This window comes from Ctenocephalides felis, unplaced genomic scaffold (assembly GCF_003426905.1).
Source record: "Ctenocephalides felis isolate EL2017-DRISC unplaced genomic scaffold, ASM342690v1 CF-g0.4_SCAFFOLD_01170, whole genome shotgun sequence".
NCBI lineage: Eukaryota > Metazoa > Arthropoda > Insecta > Siphonaptera > Pulicidae > Ctenocephalides > Ctenocephalides felis.
Genome location: NW_020537324.1, coordinates 46,343,944 through 46,370,856, shown reverse-complemented (window position 1 = coordinate 46,370,856; position 26,913 = coordinate 46,343,944). Strand labels below are relative to the sequence as shown.

Sequence of the window (26,913 nt, the reverse complement as noted above, 5' to 3'; positions counted from 1 at the left end):
ACCTCGTATTATTCGCTGCAAGCCTAATAATAATGCTCCCTAATAATAATTTATTCTGTATTCATTATTAAGGATTTTATTTGTTCTGAGTAATCATTCATACGTCATCACAAACAATAATAAAGCAAATGAATATTAATGTTACCTAAATTTTCATCATAATTAATGTAAACTACAATTAGTATCATAATACAAATAAAAGATATTGTGTCTTGGTAATACAATTTACATGTGTCCATTTATTTTTTTATTTTACAAAGTAAAAGTCCATCAAATCTTCTTCACTTAAATCTAATATAATTCTTTGTATGTTTTTAACTAACCTATGTGGGTTTTTATAATTAACAAGATACTATTTATACAATTTCTCAATACAAAAATTGTTACACTGAGGAGTGATTAAATTTGAATCGTAATAAGATATATAAAATTGATAAATTTGAATCGTAATAAGATATATAAAATTTAATGTCTCGATAATAATAACGGCAAAGTCGCAACTGAAATTTTCTGATAAATCAATTTTTGTTATCTTTCAAAAATACGGACCCACTTCTGTTTATTGCATCGGCCTGCGTAACGTAGCAATATGCAGACCGTTATGTCCAATGGAACATAAAATATTATAGGTTTTTCGAGATCCTATTGCAATACGCCTGTTATTAGATAATCCAAATAGAACCTAGCTCCCCAATTCTGCTAAAAATATTTATTTTTATATGATATGTTATGTGTTAGTACTTAGACCCCGTATGATGATGTTTTTTTCGAATAGTATTGTATTCTTTAATTGAACTATTGTATTAAAATATTCGTTTATTTGCTTTGCAATACTAATAATTTGATTTATGTACTTATTGATTTATGTCTTATTGTTTTCTAAATGCTAGAATTATATCTTAATCAGGAAGGCTAATTTGATCATGTATGTTCTTGTGACTCTATATACACAGATAGAGAATAAAATACAGGTGATTTTCCTTTTCCAATATATCTCGTAATTAACTTCCCGTAGGGTAAGTTATTGTAATGGGCCGAAAATCGGAATTGAAAATTTTTACATTTCTCGACGTTTTGAAGGTATCTGAACATTTTGGCATACTTCAGAAAAAATGGATGTGTGTGTGTGTGTGTATGTATGTATGGATACAAATTTTCGCCCACGTTTTCGGGCGTACGGATCAACCGATTTGAATGGTTTAAAAATTTGATTCCTATTGATAAGGAGATGTGCTGATTAGTTTTTGGCAAAGGCAGGTCCAGCAGTTACGGAGATAAGGAGCAAAGAGTGCAGAAAATATAAATCGAGTTTTTGAGAGAACGGAGCATCCGATTTGAATGATCTAAAAAAACATTCAATTAGTAATGATTGGGAGAAGGGGTTATTAGTTTTTCGCAAAGGCAGGCCCAGCCATTTCGGAGATACAGAGCTAAATGTACAACAAATGGCAGTTTTTGAGAAAAACTAAGCGTCCGATTCAATTGATTCAAAGAACTTTCTGCTTGTCTTAACAAAATAATTGATTTTGGAAAAAAAATTTGTTTAAATTTTTTTTTTTTAATTTTTTGTATATCGAAAATAATTCAGATTTTATTTTAATTCTGATTATAGTTCTAATATAGTTTAAACAAATAATTTCAACTCTGCAATTCAGTTTATATAATTCTTATAAATATTAGACAATGTTACAATATTTATAATAATCTATTTGAAAACATTCAATTTTCCTCGAACATTTCGTTACGGTACGGGAAGTTCCAGCAATTTGCCTTAAGGCACGATGCCACCCACCCCACTAGTTTGATATTTATTTTAAATGGGAATATATTATTTCTTATAATATATTCTCTTTTAGAGAAAGTTTCCATTTAATTAAAATCCAAGGATCATAATCGTATGACCAATTTTGTACTAATTAAAAAAAATGAAACAACAGAAACCATTAGCTAAATATATCATTATGTTAATTAGATTAATATATCAATAATAGTTCCAAATTTACTAATTTCTTTTTTAATTTACATATTGATTGCTAGAAATATATAGTTTATATCATATCACTTATTACTTTTAATCTATTCGAATCAATTTTATTCTTTATAAATAGATGTTTATAAAACTGTTCTTCCTTATCCTTATCTTTTGAAGATATTCATTTAAATATCTGTTCTAAATTAATGATAATAATATAAGCGCTAATGATAATAACATAAGCACATCAAATTATCAGATATTTCATAGAGTTTTTAATAAGAAGAAATATTGTTTATATTTTTATGGGTACTGTACTAATGTTTACAGTTAAACTGCGACGCAGCGCTTACGCGCTTTGCTATTTCGTTTCTATGCAGCTAACGCATCACGATTACTTTGAAAAAAGTTCAAAACTTTAAAATATGTATTTTAAAATGTAAACAAATTCTATTTTTTCAAAAAGGTCATTTTTCTTTAAAAATTTCAAAATTCTCTAACATCTAATTTTTTTCAAAGTTTTAAGAAAACTTTGGGGCTTTTTTAAAAAAATTAATTTGGTACGGAACGTTCCATAAATTAATAAATAATCATAATTTTCTAAATTGCCATTAATCCATTTGCGTAATATTTATTCATACGCTCTTACTAACTTTTCTTATCATTTTCAATATTTATTCAAATTGTCCGCTCAGATTAGTGATAATCGTTATCTTGCGCAACTTCACTGCAGTTGTCAACTTGGCTGTCAAACAGTCGGTACCACATTTCAGAATGTCAGTCACAATAATTCCAAGGCCAATTTGTTGCAAGACGTCAAAGTCAAAATAAAATGAAATCTGTTATAAAATTCAGTATACTGTTTTCAAAACAAAAAAAAGTCGAGTTCGAGTCCACCCTCGCAATAGAAACCACAATTTAAATCAAAATTTTAAAGTTCTCAAAATTTACAGTAAAAGTGAGTGAAAATAATCTAAATTCATTATATTGATGTGTGATGTGCACAGTTATCGTTTGCGAATGTAGAAAACCTTTTTCTGAGCTTTTTTGTATGTTTTAGCAAACATGGACGATAAACGGGCTGAAACGTCATCCGATTCGGATTTTGGAGACAGTTGGACAATAATTGATAGAAATTCTTTCTGTAACAGGATGGCGGATGTCATTAACCACTTGGAATCTGAAAATGTTTTTGATCATTTTTCAGAATTATCGAATATGAGGTTTGTTATATTTAATCAAAGTTATGCATATTATTTCTACAGTTGCATCGTGCAAGTGATAATCGAACATGTGCTTAGTTATAAAATTTTGTAAATACTATAGCAAACTTATGATCTGCTAATCACAAGATATGAGCCATTTATTTTGAAAGTAGCGTACATCCGTTTATCTTCAAATCGAGATATTTAAGGGTTTGCATTTCAATGAATTTAAAAATATATGTATAGGACATTAACACTAGATATACCAGCCGTTTGTATATACCTTTTTGTACCAATACCAGTCAAAATGTGTGGTCTCTAAGAAAACATACTTATTGTTTTTTTAAGTTGAACAAAACTAATTACAACTGTTAAATGAACTTATAGATATTGTCAAATAACAAAATATATTAATTTTTAATCGTTTTTACAGTACTTTAGCACAATACTCAATAAAAGTGTCCGGCAGCACCCACTTGTTTGCGCGTAAAATTACAAACGACGTGTTTTTATATTTTAATTTCAATGCCATATGAATAATTATAAAAATAATAACGGTTATTGCATTTACACCCTTCATGGTATATGTTTCAAGAATTTTCATTACTACAAATTCGCTTAGAGAGGTTGATTCTTGGTCTTTCTCTAAATGTGGGCAACCTCAGAATGACATTAGATGTCAGACAGAATTTTATGTAAATTTATAATGTTTCTTTGGCATTTACTGGCCAAATATGATTTTGGCCTTTGTTGGAAAATGTTATTCGACCAAAGTGATATGAGCTCCCGGTTTGAAGCAATTTTTGCTATTTTCTATAATTTGTTCCAAACGCGGGCTTTTTTCTATAAATTTGGCCTGAGTATATGTCTGAAAGCTCTTTGAACTTCTAATCTACCTGCAAAACCTATTCCACTTTACTACAACTCTTGTCCAAATAGTTCCGTCCAAATTAATTTTAGTTTTCTGATTTGGTAATGCACCAAATTTGTTTTCAGAATTGGAAGAAAGTGGCTCGCATCGTCTCATACGTTTGTTTGTGATATCTATCCATTTACTAACGTACTTGATTCATGCGTATTGTCTTTATCACGAAATTTTCCCATTTCTACAGTTGATAATAGCACTGCCTTGTGGATTGAATTGTTTATCTAAAAATTCACCGTCACTGTCATATATTTCAAATCCTAGGTCCAAACATTTCAGAAATCTGCTGATTGTATTTTCCAAACAAGCTAAAAAAACATTGTTTCCATTCTTTTTTCGAAGACTGACAATCGCTATAAAAATAAGTCGAAACTACGGCAGTTTTCTCGTTTATAGTTTTTTTTTTTACTCAAGAATATATTTTTGAAAGTTTTTGTGTCCACGTGAATGTTACTTACTTGTATCAGTGTACAAAAAGAATAAATAATTATACTTGAAAATCACTTTGAATAAAATTTTATTTAGTTTTAGTGTGTTGAACGAAGCTCGAAACAATTGTTTTGTTGGTAAAAATCTAGTAATATTTCAGCAATCTGCATTTTTACAATGTAAAAAAGAATAAAGAATAAATAATATATATTGTTGTCGATAAGAGAGTAGGCGATAAACGCACACAATCTATGGCTATTGTTATTTGGGTTATTTTATCAAACATTTTCTATAGAAACTTGCACCAGTCATTTTCACTGGTGCTGGTACAAGTAGTAGTAACACAATTTATTTTAGTTACTAATATATAAAGTAATTTTGAATGCACAAAATGATTTCTATACTTATAACTTAAACAGTCATAACTTCATTTCACACAACAAATTTTACATATAATGGGAACTTTGAATTGAATGTGCCCAACCAGTCATTTTGACTGGCGTGGTATATCTAGTGTTAATGATTTGTATCATTTAGGTGTATTTAAGATTCCTCGTAAATCTATAGTTCGCAATAATTGTGGTGAATTAATTAATATACGTTTACATATCAAGAATGGAGTTAGGCCATTTTTAAAATTAGCAACTAGATACAACACAAAATTTGAAGATATCAAGTCCATTCAACATAATTCAAGATGTTTCGAATTAAAAAAAAAACAATACTGAATTTATTTAACATATTTTAAAAACGTGCAAAATCCCAAACATAAATTTATTACAAAATAATTTAATATTCATCTACATTTTGTTCGTGTTAAAGGGATTTGAAATAATCATGATGTTCTGGTAATGTATATCGTAATAGGTTATGTTCTTGAATTTTACTGTTGTAATTTATCTGATATTTTTACACAGTAATGTTTCTCTAATTTAATTCAGAGAGATTTTTCTACAGTAAATTTTTTTGAACTATTTTGGTCTACCCTGACGTGTTAATAAAATCATCACTTTTTTTAAATTATAACTTACTATTTCTTCTTTATTATCTGAATAATAATCTTGTTTGGTTCTTCCCTTTAGGTGAAATAATTTCTAAAATTTATTATTAAGTTTTAAGTTCTATATTAATTAAATATACTGGTTATTCAGCTAAAACAATTGTCCAAAAATAAAGGTTGACTTGTATATACTAATTACTTAAAATTACTTTTATCACTACTTTCTGACGTTATCAATAGTAAATATATCATCATGAATATTTATGTATAAATGAAGCTAGGCTACTTGCAAACTATACAGTACGATTATTAAACTAACTCTGAAAATTAGTGTCAAAAATTGCATATCTTGTTTGGATTTTTTGGATTAGAAGCAACCTGAAATGCTTTACTGATAAATAGTATAAATTTATACACATACCCATGATAACCAGAAAAAATGGAAAACCTGAGTTAGGCCACTTACAAAATACATAGCTCATATAAATAATGTTTTTTGTTTATTATATATCATATGTATATACATATATATATATATATATATATATATATATATATATAAAATTATTAAAATATTTCAGCATCTAAAAAACTTGAATTTAATATTACAATAAACTTAAGAGTATTGTTAAAATAACTTTTTAACAATAAGATTTTGATTTGTGATAAAGCAGTTTGTTTTAGAATTAAGATTTTGATTTGTGATAATGCAGTGAGTCTGCACAACATGTGTTTATTGATATTACCTATATTCAAAGTGTAAAAAATTAGTATTGTGAACAACCAAAATTAATAATAATTGAATTTATGTTAAAAAGCATTCACATGCGTGACCGTGAGGCAGAAGAGTGTTATTATGTTTCAAGCTGTGTATAAATATTTGATATAATTACTTGTTATATATTTATTTAACAGCACTTTTACTGCATAAAAAGTAATTTGTAATGTGAGTTAATAAGAAAATCTTGGAAATCAAATTTAATTTGTGTTTCATATACGAGTATATTTACTTTGTATTATAAGTGCAACAAATATTAATGATGTAAATGTGAGCACACTGCTGCTGATTTGTTCACCATCAGTGTAAAATTCAATAGCAAAAAATATATATTAATATATATATATAATAATAATGATAAATAGTAGTCTGCCCGGCAGATCTATGATGTGGCGACAATGATTTTCCTTTCCTCTCTTGTTTATTATACCTTTTACTATTTTTATTCCATACCTTTCGGCTATAATCCTAGCTTTCACTCAGTGGAAACTAAAAATCAAATTAAAAACTAGAACAATTAAACTTGGGGAGAAAATTATAAAGAATGAAAAGTACTTACAATTAGTTAATCTTATTATTAGTGTTAAAACAGAAAATTCAATAATCTGTGATATCAAGTTATGGTAATACACTGCATTATGTAATATAAACATTAAACTTGTAATTAAACAATATTTAACAAAATTCTAACTTTAAAAAATCACAAATAGATAGTGTGTAATATAAGTGTTGCCCATAAACTGGTTTAAGACACAATGGAGAGAAGATTTTTAAAAAATGTTTTTCCACATACGTGGTAGAATAATTGCTAACAGCGTGTTGAGTCCATTGCGTTTATTTATTGATTATTGTTATAAATAGTCAAAAAAGATCCTTCTATAATTTTTCATTTAGAAATCAAATTCAGACTCATACAGAATATTATTTCTGAGATGAAAAAAGGATTCATTCCTAATGAAATATTGGACAGCGATGAAGAGGAAATTGTCGATGGACCAGAAGAAGATGCACGTAAAATTCCGGTCGATGATGCAACATCATTTTATGGGAAAGACTATACCGAATGGAAAAAAGAGCCCAATATGGCGTATGCATGCACACAACATTATGCGCTTTATTGGCATTCTCATTGCTGCTGTTGTGACTCTTAAGCCGGCCACAGACGTAACTGTATACTTGCACAACTGAATGAATGCGCAACCAGGCGTATTTTCACAGCGCCCACAGACGGTTCAAGTTTATGTTCAAGTACTTGCGCAAGCATATCACAAATGTCAAATAATAAATGTCAAAACATAACCTAAAAATATATCTATTTTATTAATTTATGTATTTACAGGATCAGAAGAGAATTCAAAGTGTTCAGAGGGCTAATTTAATAACTTTTAATTGTCGATAACTTCATAAACTTGTATTATGAATTCGCTACAAAGTAAAATAAAAACGGGACATTTGCTGCCACACGCGGCCAACGAATGAACTTGCCGACTTGAATGATTGCGCAATTAAAATAATGAAAAAGTGTCTACTCGCTTGCACCAGTCTGTCAAGTTGCGCAAAAAACACTACACAGACGCTACAGAATACATGCGCAAATTACGTCTGTGGCCGGCTTTAGTAATATGCAAAGTGGCAATCAGATGCACTCCCTATTTTTCGTGTTTGAATCTATTATTCAAACTATTGTTACGATACTTTCGCTTCGATGACGGCCGAACAAGAGCATTTCGTACGCATTCGGATAAAGCCACGCCGATCAGAGATATTTGGAATTTCTCAATTTATTCCACGAAGCCATTGAAATATGGTGTGAAAATATGGCGGGCTCGTGATGCAAAAACCATATATCCATTGCAAGCCATTTTGTACACTGGCAAAAACGAGGGGGCGCAACGAGAAGTGAATCAAGGCGAGAACGTGCTCTTGAAACTGTCGAAGCGATATAAACACAGCGGCAGAACAGTAATCGTCGACAATTTCTTCACTACGTTGGAGGTTGCCAATATATTGTCTACGACCGGTCTTGCATTCGTCGATACCGTTCTATCAAACAAAAAATGTTTGCTTGAAGAAATGAAAAAAAAATCCACATCACGCACTACTATCGACACTATTCGGTTTTCATAACAATATTGTTTCCCTTTGCAGCTATGTTCCAAAGAAGAACAAAGCAGTGAATTTGACTTCAGCCATGCACTATACAACAAATTGTATTGGAGAAGCACAAAAACTCGAAGCGATTCTATTTTATAATGCGGCAAAGACAGGTGTTGAGAGCATGGATCAGATGGTGACATATTACACCACAAAACGACCAACGAGAAGATGGAAATTCGCTTTTTTTGCAACATACTTGATGTAATGGGTCTCGCTGCTTTTATTGTTCGTAAAGAAAGTGACAATATAAATAAAATCGAAGCACGGCGTATATTTATATACAATTTATTCAAAACTTTGGAAATGCTCAACGTCGAAAATCGTATGAACAATGCTTAGCATTATCAAACACCCATCGTTCGTCTTGCATTCGAGTGGGTTATCGGCCGTTCACTAAACATTCCAAACCAAATGACATCGAATGATATCAAATGAATGAGCATCGATATCAAATGGACCCGATACACTGAAAGGCAGAAAAGACTGTCGTATTTGTTCACAAACAGGCAACAAAATATGCCGTAAAACTCGATTTCTTTGTTCATTATGCTTTCATCCGGTATGCCAACAACATTCAAAAATTGATTATATATGTTTCAATTGTGTTACACAACTACTAGAGCTATAAATTGTACAAACAACTCTTTCGCTCAACTCAACTCAAAGCTCTTGCAAGAAGTAAGCAATAAATAAACGTAATGAGCTCAACTGTATGACTCAAATGGCTTTTAATTTCACAAAACAATAAAAATGTCCCCCAAAGGATTCGCAATTGCTTGCACACATGTGTAGAATCTTGGTAAAAACATTTTTAAAAAATCTCTTCTCCATTATATCATCAACTACTTTACGTACAACATATATATTACGCTTTTACCGCAATTTGTGCCTTTAGCTCGTCGAGTAATGATGCGTAGTAGGCTTCTGTATGATTTTTTTATTTTTTGAACACTGTTTTGACTGTTAATTTGTTTTGGTGTGAAATGATGTATCCAAATTTCATCTATAGTTACCAATAGGCGCTAAAATTCGGATTTATTATCTCCAAAGTGCGTTGGAAATGTTCATTCACAGTTCGAATGTGAGCAAATTGGATGTCCCAAACGATCATAGCCTCCCAAGCTCTTACGGTAACGTTTAAACTCAGTTCCCAAAATTTTACTACGGTAAATGATGGTGCAGATTTCCCATAAACGGAGCCTTGTTCATTTTTAATTTGCGTAGGCGTATTGGTACTGAATTTTCTCCATTTTTACAAAAAACACTTACATCTACTTAAACGACTGCCAATTAAAAAATTTAGCATCTAAATGGCCAAAGATTTGGTGAGAAACTCATAAAAGTGATAAAAACTTTATCACCAGCTTTTGTTGATGAGTGGCACCACTATCGTGCTCAGGTCGGAAACTTTTCAACCCACCCTCGTATTAATACTACATATATTCAAATACAGATAAACTAATATATATATTAAAATAATTCAAATAGGATTTAATTCTCAGTTTGATAAATAACACCTTTCCTGCCTCACTACTCCACAGAGTTAAATATGTGAAGGCTTTTCAACATAAATTTATTAATAATAATTTTGTTTATTATAATTTTTTTTCTACAACATTGAATACTTTGAATCTTTCAATATGCAATATATTAATATCAATATACAATATTTCAATTATTATATGTTACAATACCTTCATTACATTGTTTGTTACTAACTATACTTATGATATGGCAATGAACAGTAAATTAGTTTTATATCATATGATTAATAATTTATGTTTTATTGTACATGTAAAAAATATAAAATTTTTAGAATATAGAATGTGCAGGCAAAATAAATAAAAGACATTCGCATTCTTTTAGATAATTCTTTCTCTTTACTTTTTTTGAGAAATATCAATTATTTCCAGTAATGAAGTAATGGCGTTTATTTATATTCTTATTATATATTAGTAAAAGAACCAGTGAACTATTGGCTTAGAACCAGTAAATAAATATTCTTTATCATTGAATTTTTTGTTTTCCATATATTGTAATGTATTTCATTGTAATACAAATGACACACATTTTAAAATTGAAATGAATTTACTTGTTAGAGTGTGAATTACTTTTTGTTAACGTATAATAAATATAAACAATATTTTGAACTTTATCTATTTTCATAATTATTACTTAATTATAGTAATAGTATTTATAACAAATAATATAGAGTAATATTTTAAATCTCTAGAAGCAGTCCTCAGAGTTTTCAAGATGATTCCAATAATGATGCTGATGCTGATTCAGATGGAATTTCTGTAATAAGTGAACCTGAAGAACATCAAATTCTAAATCCTGTGTCGGCATGCACGTCTGCCTGTAAAGAATCCCCTACTCCTTCTGGAAGCCCAAAACATAAGTCGCAGCTTAACAAACCACAGACTGGTCAGCCAGAGACTCGGACTCCAAAAAAAAATAAAATACCATTTAATAAGCCTTTAACACCACCTAACACACCAATCGACTGTGATGCAACTATGTTTGAGAAAACAGACAAGAAACATAAGAAGAGATCTTATGTTCACAACAGAAATGATAAAGTTAGCAACTTGCTTAATATTTTAGTTGCAGGAACAATTGCTACAGCTGCTGGTTTAGCTTTAGGACATTTGATGGGCACAAAATCTGAATGTGCTAACTTATCTGTTGGAATGAATAATGATTTAAGTTACAAACAATTGCAATATGAAAATTACAAACTTAAAAGTGAATTGCAAGATCTAAAACGAGCGTCATGGCATCTTAACAGTCGTATTCATAACAAGCATATTCCTAAGTCTCGTAGAAATTCTACAGGAAATGAGTTTTCTTTCAAAGCATCAGAAAATTTAGCTGATACTAAACTACAATTTATAGTTGACTTCAATAATAATGACATTACAAATAATGATGTGTTTATTGGGCCAAAAACATATGCTGAGAGTATAAATAGCAGTTCACATAAACTAGATATTTTGAGTGAATCTGCAGTGAATGAGACAGAAATTCCGAATGAAAGTGAAGTGGTGACAGAATCTTTCAAACCTGATCCTGAAGTATTTGCTTTCTCAGGTATATCAAATCTAGCGTTGAATGGTTCTGATACTAATGATACAATCACTTCATTAAGTAAAACTGAATCAAATTTGAATGAAAACTATGACACTATGGATTCTGATAAACAAAAAAATAGTAAAACAAATTCAAAAGTTGACATAAATAATAATTCAACAAATAAGAGTGCAAATAAAGTGAACACCAAATCTGACAAAACTGACAATGGTAAATTTAGAAAGCGAGTGAATCTTAAAGATCATCATCGATCTAAGAAGGGTAGATCAGTTAGCACTGGCAAGCAAAGTGGAGATTATGAGAATAGTGTTTTATCTTTAGATAATAAACGAGACGAAAAATCACAAGAGCAAAATGATGTTGAACATGATCAACAATTTGATACAAAAATTTCACAAAAAAATATCAAACAAGAACGCAAGAATAAAGAAAAATTATATTTGAAAAATGATTCTACAGAAAATCAAAATAAGTCTGACAAAAAGTCAAAGAATCCTAAAAAAACTAAATACTCGGAAGATGAACTTTCACAAGAAACAAATGAAAGCTTGAAAGAAAATAGAACTCAGAAAAAGAATTATAAAAAGGAAAAAAGATCTAAAATGAATATTGGGGATAAAACTGATTCAATGAGTCAATCAGAAATGAAGCAAATGAAGATGAAGAAAAACGAATCAAAAAATGATCGAAGGAAAAGTGATTTTAAACAAGAAAAGAAAGATAAACATGAAGACTGGGAAATGAAAAAAGGTTATGATTATTATGTGTCTAAGGCATCATCCAATGACCAATCTGATGACGAAGAAGGTAAAGTAAAACACTTTCCAAGTGAAAAAACTATATTAACTTCTTCTGATGAGCCAATACATAAAAAACCTAAGAACAAGAAAGCACAAATAAAAAATAATAGTTTGCCTAAGCAAGTGGAATCAATAACTGATGGCTGGGCCTTTGAATCCTTATGTGATGATGAATGTAATAATGTTGATGGATCTTGGTTTACTGAACTTGCTAAACATAGGGAAGAGCAAAGAAACAATCATAAATCCAATAACTGGCTCTTCGAAAGAGCGAAATCTAGAGAAGAAAAACGTGATCAAGATGGTTGGTGTTTTGATCGAATAAAAAAGAAGCAAAATAATACAAAACGACAGAAGAAGAGCTCAAACTTTAAAAGCAAGTTATAGAATATATAATATATTTAATATGCATTAAGATAATCTGAATATATTTATTTTTAAAGGCTTACTTCAATTGTCTTAAATTTTTAAGATATTGAATTTTATAAAAACTAATAGCGCATGAGCTATGTCAGCTATAATTTTTTCAAAGACAGGTTTAGACATAACTTATTTTTAGTATAATAAAAAAACGTCCTGAAAGTATTTAACACTTGCATTCATATCTATTGAATATATACTTATTCAAACTTGATTCACACAAAATGGTCCAATCATATCAATTATCTTAATACAACATGTGTTAAGTTAGTATTAGTAGTTATAAGAATATGTAATTTTAAATGTTTTTATTAGTTATCAAAAATACTTTTACTAGTCAGATTAAATAGTTCACATATAAAAATAAATCTACATGTGCTTTTTGTAGGAAAATTTCACATAAGTAGATAAAACTTCATTTCTAAAATATGATATTGTAATTCAGTATTCACATGTTCATACATAAAAATATATATGATACATGCAATGCTTGTGAATGAAATAACTTTATACTTTTATATTAATTTTAAACAGCAAATAAGTAAAATAAATTATGTGGTTGTTTTTATATCACTACTTTGGTACAACAAATTGACCATGAAGGCTATTGCTAAAATTATTTTTATTCAATATAATTAACCGACAAGTATAACAAAAGTGAATGAATTGCATCTTGTATAGCTCATTCACAAGAACTCATTCCATAAAATTCATATTTTCAATCTGATGATGTAGAATACTAGTAAAACATGTAAAACCCACCTGTGATAATATATTCTTTATGTACATAAAAATGTTTCTTTTGATTTGAATATTTTCTATATTGCTAATGAGTATAATACAACTGTTGTGACATGTGTTGATCATAATCTATTTTATTGGTATATTTAAAATTTTAATTTTATCTACAAAGCTATACAATTGCAATTAGGAAAATAGAATATTCATATCATATAATATAGATTCAAGATTTACTTGCATTAGATCAGTTTTATTTAATAATTAATTTTTATCTATCGAGTTTGAATAATTATTCTAAATTTACTTGGTTTCTATAGAAATCATTATAAATACAGTAATACTTAACGCCATCAAAGTAGGGCGTAATGCGAAACAGCGAGGCTATCTTCACATGGAAATATTGGGGTTAGGGAAAGATGGCCAGGAAATTGGTTAGATATTGAATTTAAAAAGTATGTTTTTTTAATAAAAATAAAATCAAATGAATATTTTTAAATGAAAAAACAAACTAGTGGAGCGTATGGCATCGTGGCTTAAAGCAAATTATTGGAACTTCTCGTACCGTAACAAAATGTTCGAGGTTTTAAAATAGATCTATGTTTTCAAATAGATTATTATAAATACTGTAACATTAATATTTATAAGAATTATATAAACTGCATGACAAATTCAAAAATATTTATTTAAAGTAAATAAGTGAGCTTTGAAACTTTAGCCAGAATTAAAATTGAAATCTGAATTATTTTCAATATACAAAAAAAAATTTAATGATTTTTTTTTCCAAAAGCAATTGTATTGTCAACACAAGCAGAAAGTTTTTCGAATTATCCAATTCGGATGCTTTATTTCTCTCAAAAACTGCCATTTTTTGTATATTTTGGGTCTGGGTCTGCCTTTGCCAAAAACTAATAGCCACTTCTCCCAATCATTACTAATTGAATGTTTCTTAGATCATTCAAATCGGATGCTCCATTCCATCAAAAATTCGATTTCTACTTTCTTAACTCTTTGCTCTTTATCTCCGTAACGGCTGGACCTGCCTTTGCCAAAAACTAATCAGTACATCTCCCTATTAACAGAAATCGAATGTTTTTTGAACCATTCAAATCGGTTGATCCTTGCGCCTGAAAACGCGAACGAAAAAATCCGGACACACAAAACACACACACACACATCAATTTTTTCTGAGGTCTACCAAAATGTTCAGAAACCTTCAAAACGTCAAACGTCTTCAAATCAAACGCTAAATTTGAAACGCAATACCACTATCTGTGATATGCTAAAAACACTAATACATAGTAAAAAATTGTTCAAAGTTTGCATATGGCGATAGATGGCGCGTTTGCATATGATGATAGATGGCTCGAGGACCGCCGGAGCAGAAGTTGATTCGGTCGTCTTATCTTGACTTCTCTAGATCGCGGACATCGGGAGATAACGATATGGTGCATTTATCTTTCCCCGTTATCTGCTCCTATCGGGGGGTTTGTTAGGCAACAGGGGGTTGTCAGATTTGTGTGTTACAAGTGGCATGGTGTATTGAGTATGTGTGAGCGAGTGAGAAGCGATCGCGTTCGTCGACTTTGAAAGACCGGGTCCAGGGTCGACTAGTCGCATCGTGAATTGGGAGATCGCGGTTTGCGGCATATGCCGGACTTTGGAAAACCGGATTTCAAAGTCTTTGTCGATCTCAGAGTGAATCGATTCCTCTTTCTATCGCCCCTCTCTCCTCCTCTCGTGATTGACACCTTATCGTGGGGAGGGGGTTGGGCGATAACCGTCCAATTGCCAAGAGCAATTAAGTAAACAAGACCTTTAAGTAATCTCCTTTCGCCGCTTTTAAAAGGTAATCCATATTGTTGTACATGGATATACAAGTTATTTAAATGAATTAATAATATATTGTATAGGTTTATATACAACTTTTTTATACCCAAAAAATTTTTTTCCAAAATTTTTTCCCCAAAATTTTTCCCAAAATTCTATAAAATGTAATTGAGTGAAAATGCAGTTTTTTTTTTTGGCATGTTTGAACCGACTTTATACAAGTTTTTGCTGACAGATGGCTACTTATAAGTTATAATCTTTTTTCCATTTATAACTCTCGCTGTGCGAGTTATATATTAATAAGTAATAAAGTTATATATTTTTTACAACTTACAACGCACGCTTTGCAGTACTGCTTGGGCAATTAATAATTAAATCCCGCATGACGGTGCCCGGACGCAAGTGGATCCAGGAAATTTTTTTGAAAATCGAGAAACAGAGCGTAAGGAGGACATTCGCGCACGGGATTCCCTTGTCGCAATGCGCACATCATGATATTCCTGTCGCCCCACGGAAATGCAGCACGTTCGCTTCCACACACACACGTGCAAAGGCATCCAAACAAGGAAACAAATCTGGCTAACATTTTTCTAGCTATACTGCACGTCGTGCGCAAAAAAATTTACTGAAAATTTTATGTTAGCAACGGTTACCATGGCAACGGTTGCAATGGCAAAAATATTCTGCCTAATGGTTGCAATGTTAATAATTTTACTGAAAATTTTATGTTAGCGACCATGGCAACGGTTACCATGGCAAAATTTTTTGCGCACGGCGTGCAGTACAGCTAGAAAAATGTTAGCCAGATTCGTTTCCTTGTTTGCATGCTTTTCCATGTGTGCGTGTGGCAGCGAACGTGCTGCGTTTAGGTAATGTCGCGATGTGTGTGATGCGGCGGACGCGTCGCCTAAATGAGCCCGGGGCGGCGGTGCGGGGTGCCCGCACAAGGGCGTCCCGTAAGCGAGTGTCCCCCTAACGCTTTGTTTCTCGATTTAAAAAACATTTTGGAGACCGAAGTTTTAATACCCGCAAAGGCACATGCTATTGAAATGAATGCATACGAATGAATGCGAATCTGCCGTGTATGTAGTAAACTTTCAGCAATAAGGTACAGTTTAAACAAGTTTATATATAATAAATCTATACAATATCAATAAATCTATAAGTCTATTCAAAATCTTGTATTTCCATGTAGGATTACCTTTTATAAGTGGTGAAAGGAGATTGTTCAAAAGTGAGTAATAAACGCCGGTTGCTCTTGGCAATTTGACGGTTATCGCTCAACTGGACACCCTCACCACGATAAGGTGTCAGCCACGAGGGTAAGGAGAGACAGAAAGAAAAAAAGGGATCGATGCACTCAGAGTTTGAAAGACTTTGAAATCCGGTTTTCCAAAATCCAGCATATATCGCGATCTCCCAATTCGCGCTTCGATCGCTAGTCGACCCTGGACCCGGTCTTCCAAAGTTGACGGCACGCGATTGCTTCTCACTCGCTCACACATACTCAACACACCATGCAACACACAAAACTGACAACCCCTGCCGTCAGTGCCTCTCAATAGCCGCAGACAACGTGAAAAGATAGAGGCACCATACCGCGCTCCAGAAAAGTCAAGATGAGACGACCGAATCAGGTTCTGCTCCGGCAGACCTCGATGATTAGTGCGAACGAGAGGCCTGACAGATTGATTCTCACTTGAACTAGACACTTGACACCCGAGTTATGCAACTCGAGTGCAACGAAAATGCTTTTGGGTCGATGTTTCGTAGTCGAGCTCGCAATATTTCGAAGTGTGCGAAAGATGACTTGTCAAGTTGCCGACGCGCCATTTATCGCCATATGCATACGCAAACTTTGAACAATTTTTTTACTATGTATTAGTGTTTTTAGCATATCACAGATGGCGGTATTGCGCTTCAAATTCAGCATTTGATTTGATGAAATATTATGAAATATAGTATCTCTAATTATAGTAATAGTCCCGGCCCGCAAACTCGTGCGAGACGATGATTTCGGTTATTGTGTAATAAGAATAAAGTCTGGAATTCACCCGATATCGATTTGAAATCGTGCTTTTTTAAAAGCAATAGGGTGTAATTCAAACAAGATATTTAATATCTTGTCAAAATTATAAGGTGAACGTGCCTTCTGCTGACTCCTCTTTCCAAACACCGGATTGGTGTTGCTAATGGTTAGAGGATAAGCCATATTAGCAAGTGATTTTTTTCTAAATTTAAATTTTTCCAAGTCTTTAGTTTAATTTTATTAAAATCAGTGCTGTGTATATTGAAGAATACAAGGATATTCCCAGGCAGGCGCCTGGGAAGAAATTAAAAATAATGAAAACACAGAAAATGGAGGTATTGACGAGCGAGATCCTCAAAAATAAGTACAATGCGCTATCTGATCGGACCGATATGGACACGGACAGGGAGCTTGAGGAATATAAGAAGGTTAAACGGCGGAAGAAAGCCAAAAACAAGGAGATCGAGAAAACTGATGTCGGGTCGCAGCCATCCACTTCAGGCGTACAGGCAGCACCATCGAAGAAAATAGATACGAAACAAGAAAAAATTCCGCCTATCATTGTGAAAGCCGAAATAGAACTGAAAACCATCCGCTATATCCGGGATACAACCAAGATCAATTTCAGGTATCAGTTCCTAAAAAATAATTTACACAAATTTTATACCGACTCACTCAATCACTGACCACGAAAAAATAAAAAGCATATTGCGCGAATGCAATTACCCTTTCTACACCTACTCCATAAAACAAAATCTGGGTAAAAAAATTACAATTACGGGACTCCATCCATCTATTACTGAGACAGAAGTTCGCGAAGAACTGCAACTGAAAGGAGCTAAAATAAAGCAAGTGGTGCAAGTAACATGAAAACAGTCGGACGGTAGTCAACATAAACTGCCAATATACATAATTTTAGTCGACAAAGATCAGGATATGGCGGAGCTGAAACGCATAACCAACATTGGTGGACACATCTTCTCCTGGGAGACCTATAGACCACAGAACAGAGCGTTGCAGTGCCACAAATGCTTGAACTTCGGTCATACATCGTACACCTGCGATCTAAAGTACAGGTGTATAAAGTGCCTCAATATGCACGCACCAGGTGCGTGCCAGAAACTGCCAACTGAGGCACCGATGTGTGTGAACTGTGGCAACGAACACCCGGCAAACTATTCAAAGTGCAGTGCACTTCTCAACTACAAGGAGAAAAAGGAAAGTGATGCTCTCAGGAGAAGACAAATATACAGACCAGCACCAACACCAGTGCCGCTGACGAGGAGTTTTTCTTCAGCATTAAATAACATCAATGTTGGCCCAAATGCAAAATCAGCGTTTCCTCAACTCCCTGTTCCAAGGTCATCATTTCGAAACATGATCCAGTCCTCACCTTTACCGGCTGAGCCTACACCATCAACATCACCGATCCGGCCTGCATCATCATCATCACAGATCCGGCATGAACTATCACAATCGCCAGCCCGGCCTGCCTGCAGCCAGTCCGATCCAGATTTCAATACACCAGAGGGACTTTTTGCTGCTATGGGCGAGATCAGGATGCTGTTTGCAGATCCCCAGGTAAAACAAATTTTTAGTGAGCTTTACAAACTGACAAAATCACTAAACACTAACATGACATATAACGAAAAATACACAACAATACTTAACTTTTTAACAGCATCTCCATAAACCAAACGCGCGACTTACACATAATGCACTTTAACTCTAACGGACTTAAAAACAACGTGGACGAACTGAGACAGACGATAACAAAATACGATTTGGACATAGTACTGATCAACGAGACACACTTAAAACCTACGGACAGACTCTATATCAACAATTACAAAGTTTACAGGAACGACAGACAGACGGTCGCACGCGGATGGGGAGGCACTGCGATCTTGATCAAGTCTAACATCAGACACGAGCAAGTGCCAAACCTGACAGCGGGCGGTTCTGAAATAACAGCTATTAATGTATACAAGAGAGGTCAAAAAGTAACCATAATATCGATTTACATCCCGGCAAGCGGACTAGAACATACGGACTTACAAAGACTACTGGACTCGAACAGATTTGTACTTATGGCAGGAGACTTTAACGCACAACATACATCTTGGAACTGTAACTTTAACAACGCGAACGGAAACAGACTTTACGAATACCTGACCGAACACAACACCACAGACGCACAACTACACTATCCTGACACGCCGACCAGATACGCCACCGTACAGACACACCATCACAGCACGATCGATTTGGCATTGACAAAAAATCTACACGTAACATCCGAACCCATAACAAGAACACTTTTTAACTCCGATCATAATCCAGTTTTCATGACCATTTCAGACAGACTAGACGTCGACCAGACTCCCAAACGCAAATTTTTAGATTACACCAGAGCCAACTGGCCAATTTTCAGAGACATCATCACAGATAACACACGACACACAATGCCAATCGATACCAACGCACTGACAATCACAGACGCCGTACAACAGACTATACCGACACTAGACTCAAGAACAACACCAGACAACGACTTGCCAGAACACATTTTATTGAAAATACAACTTAAAAATCACACAAAGAAACTGTGGCAGCGTACCGGTGACAGACTACTCAAGGAACATGTGAACAGACTGACCAAAATTATTTCCAATGATATACGTGACCACCGAAACAACACTTGGACCAAAAGACTCGAGAACTTAAATACTGACCCACACAAAATTTGGCAGACAGCAAAAAGACTGACGCAGAAACCAACATCCATACCTCCACTCAAATTAACAGACAACAATTACGCAACGACACCAGCAGACAAGGCGGAAATATTGGCAAAAAACTTTGAGAACATCCATAAACAAAATGCCAATATGTCAAACGCAGACCTGAAACAAGACGTACACGAGACAATTCAAAACTTCACTGACCTCCACAGGGACAAAGACTTACGAATAGACCCTGCCACAGTTTCCGAAATAAAGACAATAGTTAAAAAATTACCGAACAGGAAAGCACCAGGACCGGACGGACTACAAAACATAATACTTAAACAACTGCCGACGAACGCCTACATTTTACTTACGCGCATAATAAATAGACTAATGACAAAAGGCTGCTTCCCCGCTTCTTGGAAAACCTCCATCATATTTCCAATAGTGAAGCCAAGGAAACAGCCAGACATGCCACAGAACTACAGACCGATCAGCCTCCTCAACACAATGAGTAAGGTAGCCGAAAAGGTACTACTCAAAAGACTTAACAAACACATAAGACACAACGAAATTATACCTGACACACAATACGGATTCAAAGAACGACACTCTACACTACACCCACTGACAAAACTCATAGAAAATACAGTACTCGACTTCAACAGACGAAACCATACCGGATTGGTGTTACTCGACTTTGAGAAGGCGTTTGACACCATCTGGATGGACGGACTTGTACATAAACTTATCCAACTCAACTTTCCACCGTACATAACGAGAACTTTACACTCATACCTCTCAGACCGTAACTTCACTGTACAAGTAGACAACGGACTTTCGACGGTTAAACAAGTGACGGCGGGAGTACCGCAGGGCTCGATCCTGGGACCGTCCTTGTTTAACGTCTACATTCACGACATACCCACTGACGCCGACACAACGTTACTGACGTTTGCTGACGACACTGCCATATACAAATCATCACGATCACCGACGCTACTGACTACAAAGATACAGACACACATAGACAAGCTGATCGAATATACTGACAAATGGCAGATCAAAATCAATCCGCAAAAGACGGAGGCAATTTTATTTACAAAGAGCCGAAATGCCATGACTAGACTGACTGACTTGGACAAAATTAAAGTATTGGACTGTGAAGTTGAGTGGTCGAAGGATGTCAAATATCTTGGTGTGACCCTGGACCATAGACTCAGCTTCACAAAACATATTAATACAAAAATTGGGCAGGCTTACGGGATCTTGAATCTACTGAGACCTCTCTTGAACCAGAACAGCCCGCTAAGCGTGCAAAACAAGCGGACACTTTACTTGACACTAATAAGACCGCTACTGACATACGCCGCTCCTGCATGGAACGCGACGACTAAGACTAACTTACAGAAACTACAGACATTACAAAATAAGACACTACGAATAGTACTTAACAAAATAAGGGACCCACTGACTAGACATTACTACTCTTCAAAATACATACACAAACAGACTGACGTACCGACAATACTTGACTACATGAAAAAGCTTACTAAAAATTTTTACCTAAAATGTGGGGATCATCCTAATATTAACATCGCGGGCCTCGGCCAATACACAAGAGACGATATTTGGTATGGCAATCACGCCATGCCAAAATATATACTGATCGACCCATAGCAGTAAACGTAAATTGGCTCGATACAAATTTTCTCCCTTAGAATGAATAAATTTTTATTATGTTTTTCTTCTTTTTGTGTTATTATGTGTTATTATAAATAGTGCTATGTGATTTTTTTTTTGGGGATAAATTTTCATTCCTCTTTTTTTTTGTCACACAAATATTAATTTATATATATATTTTGAATTAATTATTGTTTGTAAAATCAAATCCAATGAAGGATACAATACCTTCGGGTAAAAAACCCATGTTATAAAGTGCAATGTACATACTTTTATATACTGAAATATATAGTCTTTGAATTGAAAAAAAAAAAAAAAAACTCGTGCGAGTAGTAGATACTGAATGGACAGTCATTTGTTTTTTCAGTGAATGTCATTCGATTATTGTGTAATAAGAATAAAGTCTGGAATTCACCCGATATCGATTTGAAATCGTGCTTTTTTAAAAGCAATCGGGTGTAATTCAAACAAGATATTTAATATCTTGTCAAAATTATAAGGTAAACGTGCCTTCTGCTGACTCCTCTTTCCAAACACCGGATTGGTGTTGCTAATGGTTAGAGGATAAGCCATATTAGCAAGTGATTTTTTTCTAAATTAAAATTTTTCCAAGTCTTTAGTTTAATTTTATTAAAATCAGTGCTGTGTATATTGAAGAATACAAGGATATTCACAGGCAGGCGCCTGGGAAGAAATAAAAATAATGAAAACACAGAAAATGGAGGTATTGACGAGGGAGATCCTCAAAAATTAGTACAATGCGCTATCTGATCGGACCGATATGGACACGGAGCTTGAGGAATATAAGAAGGTTAAACGGCGGAAGAAAGCCAAAAACAAGGAGATCGAGAAAACTGATGTCGGGTCGCAGCCATCCACTTCAGGCGTACAGGCAGCACCATCGAAGAAAATAGATATGAAACAAGAAAAAATTCCGCCTATCATTGTGAAAGCCGAAATAGAACTGAAAACCATCCGCTATATCCGGGATACAACTAAGATCAATTTCAGGTATCAGTTCCTAAAAAATAATCTACACAAATTTTATACCGATTCAATTACTGACCACGAAAAAATAAAAAGCATATTGCGCGAATGCAATTACCCTTTCTACACCTACTCCATAAAACAAAATCTGGGTAAAAAAATTACAATTACGGGACTCCATCCATCTATTACTGAGACAGAAGTTCGCGAAGAACTGCAACTGAAAGGAGCTAAAATAAAGCAAGTGGTGCAAGTAACACGAAAACAGTCGGACGGTAGTCAACATAAACTGCCAATATACATAATTTTAGTCGACAAAGATCAGGATATGGCGGAGCTGAAACGCATAACCAACATTGGTGGACACATCTTCTCCTGGGAGACCTATAGACCACAGAACAGAGCGTTGCAGTGCCACAAATGCTTGAACTTCGGTCATACATCGTACACCTGCCATCTAAAGTACAGGTGTATAAAGTGCCTCAATATGCACGCACCAGGTGCGTGCCAGAAACTGCCAACTGAGGCACCGATGTGTGTGAACTGTGGCAACGAACACCCGGCAAACTATTCAAAGTACAGTGCACTTCTCAACTACAAGGAGAAAAAGGAAAGTGATGCTCTCAGGAGAAGACAAATATACAGAACAGCACCAACACCAGTGCCGCTGACGAGGAGTTTTTCTTCAGCATTAAATAACACCAATGTTGGCCCAAATGCAAAATCAGCGTTTCCTCAACTCCCTGTTCCAAGGTCATCATTTCGAAACATGATCCAGTCCTCACCTTTACCGGCTGAGCCTACACCATCAACATCACCGATCCGGCCTGCATCATCATCATCACAGATCCGGCATGAACTATCACAATCGCCAGCCCGGCCTGCCTGCAGCCAGTCCGATCCAGATTTCAATACACCAGAGGGACTTTTTGCTGCTATGGGCGAGATCAGGATGCTGTTTGCAGATCCCCAGGTAAAACAAATTTTTAGTGAGCTTTACAAACTGACAAAATCACTAAACACCAACATGGCATATAACGAAAAATACACAACAATACTTAACTTTTTAACAGCATCTCCATAAACCAAACGCGCGACTTACACATAATGCACTTTAACTCTAACGGACTTAAAAACAACGTGGACGAACTGAGACAGACGATAACAAAATACGATTTGGACATAGTACTGATCAACGAGACACACTTAAAACCTACGGACAGACTCTATATCAACAATTACAAAGTTTACAGGAACGACAGACAGACGGTCGCACGCGGATGGGGAGGCACTGCGATCTTGATCAAGTCTAACATCAGACACGAGCAAGTGCCAAACCTGACAGCGGGCGGTTCTGAAATAACAGCTATTAATGTATACAAGAGAGGTCAAAAAGTAACCATAATATCGATTTACATCCCGGCAAGCGGACTAGAACATACGGACTTACAAAGACTACTGGACTCGAACAGATTTGTACTTATGGCAGGAGACTTTAACGCACAGCATACATCTTGGAACTGTAACTTTAACAACGCGAACGGAAACAGACTTTACGAATACCTGACCGAACACAACATCACAGACGCACAACTACACTATCCTGACACGCCGACCAGATACGCCACAGTACAGACACACCATCACAGCACGATCGATTTGGCATTGACAAAAAATTTACACGTAACATCCGAACCCATAACAAGAACACTTTTTAACTCCGACCATAATCCAGTTTTCATGACCATTTCAGACAGAATAGACGTCGACCAGACTCCCAAACGCAAATTTTTAGATTACACCAGAGCCAACTGGCCAATTTTCAGAGACATCATCACAGACAACACACGACACACAATGCCAATCGATACCAACGCAGACATTGAGGAGGCTGTAACACACCTTACACTGACAATCACAGACGCCGTACAACAGACTACACCGACACTAGACTCAAGAACAACACCAGACAACGACTTGCCAGAACACATTTTATCGAAAATACAACTTAAAAATCACACAAAGAAACTGTGGCAGCGTACCGGTGACAGACTACTCAAGGAACATGTGAACAGACTGACCAAAATTATTTCCAATGATATACGTGACCACCGAAACAACACTTGGACCAAAAGACTCGAGAACTTAAATACTGACCCACACAAAATTTGGCAGACAGCAAAAAGACTGACGCAGAAACCAACATCTATACCTCCACTCAAATTCACAGACAACAATTACGCAACGACACCAGCAGACAAGGCGGAAATATTGGCAAAAAACTTTGAGAACATCCATAAACAAAATGCCAATATGTCAAACGCAGACATGAAACAAGACGTACACGAGACAATTCAAAACTTCACTGACCTCCACAAGGACAAAGACTTACGAATAGACTCTGCCACAGTTTCCGAAATAAAGACAATAGTTAAAAAATTACCGAACAGGAAAGCACCAGGACCAGACGGACTACAAAACATAATACTTAAACAACTGCCGACGAACGCCTACATTTTACTTACGCGCATAATAAATAGAATAATGACAAAAGGCTGCTTTCCCGCTTCTTGGAAAACCTCCACCATATTTCCAATAGTGAAGCCAAGGAAACAGCCAGACATACCACAGAACTACAGACCGATCAGCCTCCTCAACACAATGAGTAAGGTAGCCGAAAAGGTACTACTCAAAAGACTGTACAAACACATAAGACACAACAAAATCATACCTGATATACAATACGGCTTCAAAGAACGACACTCTACACTACACCCACTGACAAAACTCATAGAAAATACAGTACTCAACTTCAACAGACGAAACCATACCGGATTGGTGTTACTCGACTTTGAGAAGGCGTTTGACACCATCTGGATGGACGGACTTGTACATAAACTTATCCAACTCAACTTTCCACCGTACATAACGAGAACTTTACACTCATACCTCTCAGACCGTAACTTCATTGTACGAGTAGACAACGGACTTTCGACGGTTAAACAAGTGACGGCGGGAGTACCGCAGGGCTCGATCCTGGGACCGTACTTGTTTAACGTCTACATTCACGACATACCCACTGACGCCGACACAACGTTACTGATGTTTGCTGACGACACTGCCATATACAAATCATCACGATCACCGACGCTACTGACTACAAAGATACAGACACACATAGACAAGCTGACCGAATATACTGACAAATGGCAGATCAAAATCAATCCGCAAAAGACGGAGGCAATTTTATTTACAAAGAGCCGAAATGCCATGACTAGACTGACTGACTCGGACAAAATTAAAGTATTGGACTGTGAAGTTGAGGGGTCGAAGGATGTCAAATATCTTGGTGTGACCCTGGACCATAGACTCAGCTTCACAAAACATATTAATACAAAAATTGGACAGGCTTACGGGATGTTGAATCTACTGAGACCTCTCTTGAACCAGAACAGCCCGCTAAGCATGCAAAACAAGCGGACACTTTACTTGACACTAATAAGACCGCTACTGACATACGCCGCTCCGGCATGGAACGCGACGACTAAGACTAACTTACAGAAACTACAGACATTACAAAATAAGGCACTACGAATAGTACTTAACAAAATAAGGGACCCACTGACTAGACATTACTACTCTTCAAAATACATACACAAACAGACTGACGTACCGACAATACTCGACTATATAAAAAAGCTCACTGAGAATTTTTATCTAAAATGTGGGGATCATCCTAATATTAACATCGCGGGCCTCGGCCAATACACAAGAGACGATATTTGGTATGGCAATCACGCCATGCCAAAATATATACTGATCGACCCATAGTGGCAATTAATACTGGATGAGAATAAATCTTTTATTTTGTTTTTATTTTATTTTATTTTTTTTTGTATAATTATGTATAATTATAAATATTACTCTGTGGCTTTTTTTTGAGGAAAAGTTTTCTTACCTCTTTTTTGCCACTCAATTTGTAAAACATCGCTGTTGTAATAATAATCAACATTTACTGTATATATTAAGATCAGATATGATGTATAAAGTACCCAAGGGTAAAAAATATGCACTAAAAAAGCAATGCAAAATGTATAATTAATTACTGTAATAAATACTTTTTTGTCTGTCTGTCTGT

The 26,913-nt window shown here is 34.6% G+C and overlaps 1 protein-coding gene across 1 annotated transcript; it reads left to right on the top strand.

Annotated features, from left to right (window-relative positions):
* The first annotated feature begins 2,772 nt into the window (after positions 1 to 2,772).
* Positions 2,773 to 12,822, top strand: LOC113368008 (suppressor of Mek1-like). The gene is made up of 3 exons (XM_026609567.1): positions 2,773 to 2,930; positions 3,033 to 3,195; positions 10,700 to 12,822. The coding sequence occupies exons 2-3, from the start codon at positions 3,038 to 3,040 to the stop codon at positions 12,744 to 12,746; spliced, it is 2,205 nt and encodes a 734-aa protein (XP_026465352.1). The 5' UTR covers positions 2,773 to 2,930; positions 3,033 to 3,037; the 3' UTR covers positions 12,747 to 12,822.
* The last annotated feature ends 14,091 nt before the right edge of the window (positions 12,823 to 26,913 follow it).

Bases quoted from the DNA above. Each gene is read 5' to 3' on its own strand.
- LOC113368008 (XM_026609567.1), top strand. From the start codon at position 3,038: ATGGACGATAAACGGGCTGAAACGTCATCCGATTCGGATTTTGGAGAC. The intron at 3,196-10,699 runs GTTTGTTATATT...TTAAATCTCTAG, and splicing joins TCAGAATTATCGAATATGAG to AAGCAGTCCTCAGAGTTTTC.